At 34.8% G+C, this 10,649-nt stretch overlaps 1 protein-coding gene across 1 annotated transcript in view; it reads left to right on the top strand.

Moving 5' to 3' along the window:
* SLC9B1 (solute carrier family 9, subfamily B (NHA1, cation proton antiporter 1), member 1) overlaps positions 1-10,649 on the top strand; it is a 121,692-nt gene that overhangs the window by 14,091 nt on the left and 96,952 nt on the right. Inside the window, exons 3-5 of the mRNA XM_006872725.1 lie at positions 6,651-6,821; positions 9,012-9,154; positions 10,463-10,590. Of these exons, the coding sequence (XP_006872787.1) occupies positions 6,651-6,821; positions 9,012-9,154; positions 10,463-10,590 (442 nt within the window). The remainder of the gene's footprint in view (positions 1-6,650; positions 6,822-9,011; positions 9,155-10,462; positions 10,591-10,649) is intronic.

Below are 10,649 nucleotides of genomic sequence, written 5' to 3' on the forward strand. Positions count from 1 at the left end.
TACGCTACCAGAGCTCCTTAGAAGTATATATAGAATAATATAATAAAAATCTGTATACCCATCCAGTTTTTATCAGATTTCAACGTTTTTCCTTATTTGTTTTAGACCTGTCTTTTGTTTTTATTAAGACACAATCATTAGTTGAAACCATCTGTGTATTCTTTCACCTCTTTACCCAGAAATTAATGAATGCCTTGCACAAGAAAGTGTCACTACCAGTGCATAGGTCACATCTCAATGCCCTTAAGGGAAGTTAGAAAATTGAATTACTGACGTCTACCTTGGAAGTAAATTTATACTGCTAGAAATCCTCCAAACATGGAAAGATAATTTAAAGCTGCTTGGAAAACTAAAAAACCAAATAAATATCTACATAAATTACTGGGATACCAGATTGGTCATGAATAAAAAATTAAACTACTATATTTTGTTTACTATTATGTAAGATTTTTACATCTAAACACATAAATGACTTTGGTATAATGGTCTTAGAGGGTTTTATGTTGTTGTTAGCATCATTTAAAAAATAATTGAATGGTCAACTTCAAAAAACAAATTGAAGGTGTTCTCTCTTTTTCCATTTTATGGAATAGTTTTGTATATAAAAAGCATATCGATACTTTCTTTGAGTATTTATTATAACTTTCACATTAAATTTTCTATGACTGGTAAGATTTGTACAAGAGATGATACTTAACTACTTACTGAACTTTTAAAAATAGATCGAGATTGTTGTTATTGTGGTTCAGTTTCGTCGAATCAGTTCTAACTCTTAGTGATGATGTATACAGTTTCTGAGGAATGACTGGTGGGTTTGAACTGCTGACCATAGTTAGTTCAGTGCTTATCCTACAATGCCACATCAAGACTCCAGATATAGATTGTTGTTGTTGTTAGGTGTCATCGAGTTGGTATCGATTCATGGTGAACCTATGAACAACAGAACAAAACACTGTCCAGTGCCACAACAACCTCACAATCATTGTTACGCCTGAGCCCATTGTTGCTGTCACTGTGCCAATCCATCTCTTTTTCTCCAACCCTCCGCTTTTCCAAATATGATATCCTTCTCCAGGACTGATCCCTCCTGATAAAATGTCCAAAGTATAAGAGACAAAGTCTGGACACCCTGAATTCCAAGGAGCATTCTGGCTCTACATCTTCCAACACAAATGTATTTGTTCTTTAGGCAGGCCATGGTACTTTTAACATTCTCCTCCAACATCATAACTCAAATGCATCAAAAGCATGAGAGATGAAGATACAGAAGACTAAATGAAGCACATGCAGATGATAATCCTAGAATCCTGAGCTTCAGAGGAAGGGACAGAGAAGTGAATTGGATGCTTACTTGGAGAATAAGCTGAATAGGCACTCTGAGAAAAGGAGACAGACAGGTAGCCAGATGGAATGGGGACATCTTGAACACTTGTGAATAGCTTGGAAATAGACTGGAGTTTGACAGCACAGAAGCACACAGGTGACTGATGGTGAGAAAGCAACTGTGCCCATATAGCCCTATCCTCTGCAACTTCACCCACTGATACAGCTCCTATACCACTGATATAAACAACAGATAGCAGCCAATACCAGCCAAACCCACACTAAACTGTGCTGCATGAACAGCAAATGGAGAGCTGTGTACATGCTTCCATTCTCTAATAACACCTACTAGGAGGTAGGTGGTGAGTGCCTAAGAACACACTAACATACAATCGTCACATAAATAAAAAAAACAAGGCAACAGAAAATTTCTGTTCACATGAAGAAACAAACCAGAGTGGCTCAAACAAATGACCAAGATGCAGAGCCAGAAAAGTTTCCTGAGGAAGAAAATCCATTGCAACTATTTGAAAGAGAATTTTAAGAACAATACCTTTAATGGATTGAGAGACATGTCAAGGAAAGAAATGAGAACACAAAAAAAACTTTGGGAGGATTCATGAAAACACTAAAAGAACAAGTAGACAAAACAGATGAAATATTGGAGATAACACAAAACCTGCAAATAGAAACCAAGAAGATTAATACTAGGATTTAAGAAGTAGATAATATGTCAGAAGGGCAAAGGATAGATTTGAATCAATGAAAGTCTGAATTAGTGAGCTTGGAGATAAATCTCTCAATACTAGTCTACTAAAAGAACAATCAGAAAAAAGAAGGGGAAAATCCAAGGAAAGCCTAATATTTATGTGGAACACCATAAAAAGGAGTAATTTACAGGTGATTGGAATCCAGAACAGGAAGAAACAAAACAAAATAAAAACTGTCAAAGAGTTTTTGGAATAAAACTTCCTTAGTGCATTATAAACTGAGCTACTAACCACAAGGTCAGTAGTTCAAATTTACCAATTGCTCCACAGGAAAAAGATAACGCTTTCTGCTCCTGTAACGATTTATAGCTTTGGAAACCCTATTACAGCTATGAATCAGAAACCAACCTGGTGGCCCACAAGCATTGCCAACCACTAACTTCATGTAAGACAAGAAGATTAGCATTCAAAGTGAACAAACCCCAAACAGGATAGACTCCAAAAGAAACTCACTAAGACATATCATAATCAATTTCTCCAAAATTAAAAACAGACCCCTGAGAATAGCTAGGGAAAAGAAATCTACAAACAACAACAAAAAATCTGCCTACAAAAGAGAATCAGTAACACTAAGCTCTGATTTCTCAGCAGAAACCATGCAGACAAGAAGGCAATGGGAAGACATATACAAAAATCAGAAAGAAAAAATAGCCATGCAAAAATAATATACCCAGAAAAACTGACTTTCAAATATGATGGTGAAATTAGAACATTTCCAGGTAACAAAATTAAAGGAAGTTGTAATAACCACACCAATTTTCAAAAAATACTAAAGCGATTTCTTTGGACTGAGAACCAACAACAGGAGAAAACAACCTGAGATTATCATACATAGAAACACCACCCAGAACTCAATCATGAAAGAAATATCCAAAGTAAAACAAACCTACAAACAGAAAATAGAGAAACAGAGATATCAGTTTATAATGAAGAAAACTACAAAGCAAAAATAAGGAACTGTGTAAGTGTAGTTATGGTACTTCCCAATGGTGAGCAAAACAAACTAGTTGGTGGTCAGGAAGCAGGCTTGCAGAATGTGCCCTATGGTGATTTAAATTATTATATATGCCTGAGTGTTAAAAAAAAAAAAAAAAAAAGAGCTAAAATAAATACAGAGAAATACTGTTAACTGATGGTACATGGAGTCCTCTCCATGTATAATCATTGCAATGAAACAAACTATATGATTTGTTGAATGTAAAACTGATGATCTGCCCTTAAACTTCACTCAATTCACAATAAAAACTTTTGGAAAAGAAAAAAAAAAAAGATTATAGCCAAGAAAACCCTATGGAGCAATTCTACTCTGTATCATCTGGGGTCACTATGAATCAGAATTGACTTGAAAAAAAAGATAAACTACTTTAAACTGAAGAAATTAGTAAATTACAGGACCACCTCAAAGAAAATGAATACATATTCTTGATTGCTATTGACTTGATGTATTTTATTTCATTCTTTGATTTTTAGTCTCTTTTTGTCTTTGTGTTTAAGATGATACTCTTTTAAACAGCTGGTAAGCTTGAACCATCAACCTTGCAGTTCAAATCTGGTAGCAGCCCGACTCGTAACCATTACAGTACCAGAGCTCCTTTTTCTCATCAATGCAGTTTTCAATTTTCTTAAAACTTCTTCCTAATAAGCTCCCTTGATTATCCTGTGTCCTTCAAGAAAATCTACCAAGATTGCCCCTTTGGAATTAAAAATAATGAAAAAAAGAAACAGTCACCATAACTTTGTGATTTGACCTCTCTGCCTTGAATTTAAACGGCCCAACTATTTTAGATTGGACCTATTTAATGAAAGCACTATAATGAGACGAAAATCAAGCCAAACCAGTCCCGTTGCCACTGATTTATTAATGACCTATCAGAGGTTTCTGTGACTAGAAATTTTTATGGGAGCAGAAAGTCTCATCTTTCTCCCACAGAGTGACAGATGGGTTTGAACTGCCTACCTTGCAGTTAGCAGCCCAATTCCTAACCCACTGTACCATTAGGACTCAAATGAAATGAAGACAAGTGTATTACTGAGAACACTTGTCTGCAGCCATCCACTGATGTAAAGACATGTTTTAACATGTTTTGTTTGGAATTGGATCCCTAGTAGTAATACTTTTTAAATTATCCTCAGATAATAATCTTTGAAAAACTTAAGAGAAAAAATGAGACTATATATATATATATATATGTATATTCATAGTCAGTCTTTTATATTTACCTATGTATTTGCAATCTCTGGTGACTTTTATTCTTTCCTATGGACCAGGTTACCATCTGTTCTCATTTTCATTCATCTTAAAGCATTTTCTTTAGAATTTCTTTAGGGAGGATATATTATCTCCATTTTAATTTATCTGGAAATATCTTTATTTTGGTTTCCTATGTTAAATATAGCTTTACTGGATATAGAATTATTGATTTTGGGTTTTTCCTGCACTTTCAAGGTATCATTCTCAACATATCACCCTTCTGGCCTGTACTGTTTCCAATAAGAATGCAGCTGCTATTGTTACTGTTTGCCTGTATATGATGAAACATTTCTATTGTTTGGAAAATAATCTCTTTGTCTTTGGTTTTCAGCAGTTTGTCAATGATATCCATAGATGTGGATCTTTGTGAGTTATTTCTGCTTCAGATTTGCTGAGCGTCCTTATCTGTAAATTAATGTTTTCCATTAAATCTGAGTAGTATATTTTCAGGTATTTTTCTACCCTTTATCTCTCTCTCCTTTCTTCCTGGAGCTCACATTATACATATTTGCTACTGTTGGTGATATCCCATCCCATAGGTTTCTGAGGCTCTACTCATTTTTCTTTTTCCTTTATATTCCTTTTTTTTATTTTTCAGACTGACTCGTCTGTTTAATCCAATTTAAAGTTTCTTGATTCTTACATCATTTTGCACATTCAAATATATTGTTGAGCATATTTTGTGAATTTTTAATTATACATTTCAATTCCAGAATTTCTATTTAAAAATAAATTCTATTTCTTTATTGATGGTTTCTATCAAATAGCACATTGCTGTCATACTTTCCTTTATTTATTTTTTTCCTAACCCTTTCTGCTTTCTGAAATTTGTCCTTGGGAAAATGCTGCCCTTTTTATCTCCAAAGGTTGATTAGTCTAAGGAGTATGTACTTTCCCAATGCTTTTGTTCCCCTTATAGACCAATCTATTTTTTGACTAAAAATTGAACCATAAGCTTGAAGGATGACCAAGCGCATATTCTACCAATCTTTATTCTCATCAATAAGACTGGTCTTTTTTTTTTTTTTTTAATGTTTCTGAGTTATGGTCCACATTTTACTCCTACTCTATCCAATGTCTTCTAATGAAATCCCTTTCAGAGCAGTTGGTAGTGGTAGCTTGGCACCATCAAATTCTTCAGGTCTCAGGGTTGTAGAAGCCGAAGTTCACATAATCCATTCGTCCAATGGACTAATTGTTTCCATGAATCTTTGATTTTCTTCATTATTCTTTGCTCCAGACAGTAAGAGACCAGTAATTGCAATTTAGATAACTGCTCACAAGCTTTAAAGACTTATGGTAGTTACTTTTATGTTAAATTCAGGACTTTGTGGTTCCCAAATTATGAAGCCTATTTTATAAAGATGATTTTGTCACCCAGAGACAAAATAGAATTAGAATGTAATTTGAATGATATTCTCTGGTCCAACTTTTAACAGTTTATTTCTTCCAATATTTTTGTTTTACAGAGAGACAGTATGGCTGGGGGAAAACAGGAGCATGTGCAGTGGTTGGTGCTGGGGTGCTAATCAAAAGGTTGTTGGTTCAGACTCGCCAGTCACTCCAAGGAGAAAGATGTGGCAGTTTGCCTCCATAAAGATTTATAATCTTGGTAACTGTAGGGTATTTCCACTGTGCCCTATATGGAAAAACTGTTTAAAAGTATAAAATGGATAAATTTTATCATATTGCCACAGCATTTTAAAAATGTTATATATTATGAGGGATGTTTAGCACTTTTAAAGATTCACATGCAGTTTTAAAATATTTTTAAGAAGAAAAATACTTTTATTTAAAACTTGTCCCATAAATTGACAAGGACTTTGCAATATATGTTAAATATATCTCTGCAACCATACTAGCAAATTAAACACTATGTATATTATATAGGGCTGACTTAATATGATGGAGTTCTGGTATGGCGCCATAGGATAAACACTAAACCTTAAGGTCGGTTTGAACATCAAGGTCAATGGTTCAAATTCACCAGCTGCTCCTCAGAAATCCTATACAGGGTCACTATGGGTCAGAACCAACTCAATGGCACATAACAACAACATTAATATGATAGGAGTCTGGTGTGGTGCTCTAGGGTGAGTTCTGAACTACTAACCACAAGGTCTGCACTTCAAACCCACCAGCTGCTCCTCAGGAGCCCTATAGAGGGTAGCTATGAGTCAGAACCAACTCAATGGTACTTAACAAGAACATAAGACGATCTGTAATTAATAGAATTCCTCCTTTATAGTATGTGCATATCTATGTAGACATATAGAAATGTGTTTTTGTTTGTTTGTTTGTTTCAGGCGCTATCTTTCTTATGTTTTGGTGTGTAATTTGGTCATTCTCTGGCTCTGAAGTTTTTCCTGGTGGAAGTTTATTTGGGCTTTTAGCTATTTTTTATTGTGCTATTCTTGGGGGGAAACTTCTGGAACTCATTAAAATACCTTCAGTGCCTCAACTTCCACCACTTCTTGGTAAGTGTATAATTACCTCTCCTTTCTTTGTTACTAACTATATATAAACTGAAGTCCTGCTGTGTGGCTCTGTAGGTTAAGTACTGGATTTCGAACCACAAGGTCAGCAGTTAAAGCCCAACAGCCACTCCCTGGTAACTCTATACAGTGCTAGTATGAGTCAAAACTGACTCAATGGCACTTAACAACAACAACATATGTAAATTATGAACATTTTCTAGTCAGACTATATATAATTACGAAATGTTTCAAGATAATGCTATCTATGTTGTTGTTGTTGTTATGTGCCGTGGAGTCGGTTCTGACTCATAGCGACCCCGCACAGGGTTTCTGAGGCTGCAAATCTTTACGGGAGCAGAAAGAGAACAGCTGGTAGTTTCAAACTGCTGCCTTGCGGTTTGCAGCCCGATTCGTAACCATTACGCTACCAGAGCTATCTATGTAGATCCTTTATATATGCATCTACTATTATATGTTTATGGAGCCCTGGTATGGCGCTGTAGGATAAGCACTGGACCACTAACCACAAGATTGGTGGTTCAAAGCCACCTGCCGCTACCCGGAAATCCTATATAGGGTCACTATTAGTAAGAACAACAATAACATTGTATGTGTATCCACATATATGTGTGTGTGTGTTGTTGTTGTTTTTAAGTGCTGTCGAGTCGATTCCGACCCATAGTGACCCTGTATAGGGTTTCCGAGGAGCAGCTGGTGAGTTTGAACCACCGACCTTGCAGTTCAAACGGCTTTGCAATCTGGCGCATTAACCCACAGCACCACACCAGGACTCCATATATAGCTTTTAAATATATTTTTTAATGATTTTAATATCCTAAAAATATGATTCTTGATGCTTTTTTGTTTTATTTAATAGAATTTTCTTACTTAGTTTTAAAATGTATTATAGAAAAATATCAATTTGGAAAAAGCTAAAATTTTCTGTAGAAAGCCTAACACAAATAGGATTATAAGATTAAAATATTATAATAACTAGGATGCCAAAAGGTTCTGAAGTTTTTGAATAAACTGGCCATCTCCATTTGTGTGGCGCTGTGGGTTAATGCGCTAGACTGCAAAGTCAGTTTGAACTGCAAGGTTGGTGGTTCAAGTACACCAGTCACTCCTTGGAAACCCTCTACAGGGTTGCGATGGGTCAGAACCGACTCGACAGCACTTGACAACAACAACAATATCTCACAGTAGTATTATACCCTATTTGTCCATTTACCATTCATCTGTAACTCTAGCTGGAGAGATAAATTAGTGAAAGAACTTGTATCAAAAGTATCTCTTATCTTCCAAGTTTTCAATACATTCAAGTATCAGTACACTGTAGATTGTCTGGACAATCTCTCCATCCTTACTCTAACAATTCTGTGTCCATAACATTCTTGTTGCGCTTCCTGAATCTTTTTGTTCCTCTCAGACACTTCTTTGCCCTATTTTAGGCCATTTCCAACTCATGCATGTACTATGGCTTAGCCTTCTATCTGTCTGGTCCCTGTGCTCACTTTTTCCCTATCTAATTCATCAATGGGAGTCCTGGTGTGGCACTGTGGGCTAATGCATCAGATTGCAAAATCATTTGAATTGCAAGGTCTGTGGTTCAAGCTCACCAGCTGCTCCTTGGAAACCCTATACAAGGTCGCTATGGGTCAAAATAGACTCCACGGCACTTAACAACAACAACGAGCCCTGGTGTGGCGCTGTAGGAGAATGCACTGAACCTGGAGATCAGTTTTGAACCACAAGTTTGGCTGCTCAAACTCACTGGCAGCTCATAAGTCACTATGAGTCAGAACTGACTTAAGGGCATTTACCAACAACAACAAATGACATCTAAAATGCAAAATTCTCTGAAACATTTCCTTCCTAAAACCTTTCCATGGTAACTTACTGTGCCAAAAGCTTTCCGTATCTGGCCCCTCTAGTTCATTTCCCCTCCTCCTGTCCTTGCCCTTTATGTTCCAACAACACTGAACTGGGTTTTTTTCTATGCCATTTAAATATTTCATTCCTTATCGCCATACCTTTTATATGTGCTGCCTTCTCCACTTTTATGTAAACTGCCATTCACAAAAGTAATGAGAGACACAGTGTGTTTGAAGAGGAACATTAACCATTTTTGTTTTCTCTCTTGGAAAAATTAAACTGAATCTAATGGGCTTTTATTTTCTTTGTTTTAAGGGATGTTACTGGCTGGTTTTATTCTCAGAAATATTCCATTCTTCAGTCAATACATCATCATTAGTAGCACATGGTCTTCAAATTTAAGAAACACTGCCCTTACCATTATCCTTATACAAGCTGGACTTGCACTTGACCCACAGGTAGAGTTTTGAGAACAATAACTTGAGTAAAGTTATTTTAAAATATTAGAGTATTTGTGGGAAAGAAAAACAGGCAGACTTTTCGTTATAGTTATTCCAAGTGAAATATGGAAACAAAATTAATACAATAAACAAAGATTTTACAAAGATATTATCATCCTAATTTCTCTTTACAGTCACCATTATTATGACTATGAAGAGAAATCATTATGATATAAGGTCTCTATAAACAAATCACCTCTTTTACTTAGAGATAAGTATTGCTTATATAACACTTGTACTGTTTGGATCCCTCATATGGGGAAGCATTAACATTCTATGGGGAAGCATTTACATTCTATGTGGAAGTATTTACCATTAAGAGATTAAGGGTAATCTTCTAATATTACCCTTGAAAGGTTCTTGCTTATTCTTTTTTTAAAGAGAGATTAAGAATTTCAAATATTTATGTTTCATGAATGTCTATCCACAGATTTTATTCCTAATTGTGTTTGCTTTATTCTAAAAGTTAATCTTTGCAAATATTCCTTAAAATATTACTATCTAAGAATGGTAAATCTTTGGGGTTGGAAAAGGTAACTATTTATAAATATAAGAACTACTCATATAATATGATAAATGTAGAGATTTGATGAAAATACCCTAAGAGCATAATTATATTGTTGTTATTGTTAAATGCTGTCAAGTTGGTTCCAACTCATAGCAACCCTCTACAGGGTTTCCAAAGAGCATTAGTGAGCTTGAACTATCAACTTTGAGCTTCAAACCAACTTTGCAGACCAGCGCAATTAATTACCCACAGCGCACTACCATTATTTTCTACTGAAGAATAAATTATAGCCAACAGTCATTTATTCTTCAGTAGAAATTTTATACCAATGAAAAATTTTTAATTTTTCTATTTTCATTTATTATACTATTCCTAAAATTTTTTTTTGCTTTTCTGACATTTTGATGTTTCTTATTTATGGTTATTAATCAAACAGTTCACTTCTAAAAATTAAATGATGGAAATAAACTTATATAATACTGTCACTATCCTATTTAGTAGGAAGATAGCAGTAAAGTGTTTACACACAAATAGATCTTTTCAGTAATCAAAGTATAATATTTTATAAATATGAAATTGTTTGTATCCAATCTATGATGACATAAAAATGGGCTAGCCTAGAATTTCAATAGAATAATCTGGCCAATGAAATATTGTTTAGTAAAATATTATTTTTTAAAAAATACTTTCAATAGTTATATAATTTTCTTATGGATCACAGTTAAGTTTATCTAAATGTGACCATTTTTACATTTCAGGCTTTGAAACATTTGAAAAGAGTTTGTCTAAGATTGTCTATGGGTCCATGCGTTATAGAAGCATGCTCAGCTGCTGTTTTTTCCCATTTCATTATGGAGTTTCCCTGGAGATGGGCCTTTCTATTAGGGTAACTTTTTCTCATTTTCTTCTATCAAAACATTCAGTTAAGAATACATAGTATAAAAT

The sequence above is a fragment of the Chrysochloris asiatica genome, unplaced genomic scaffold (genome assembly GCF_000296735.1).
Source record: "Chrysochloris asiatica unplaced genomic scaffold, ChrAsi1.0 scaffold00211, whole genome shotgun sequence".
NCBI lineage: Eukaryota > Metazoa > Chordata > Mammalia > Afrosoricida > Chrysochloridae > Chrysochloris > Chrysochloris asiatica.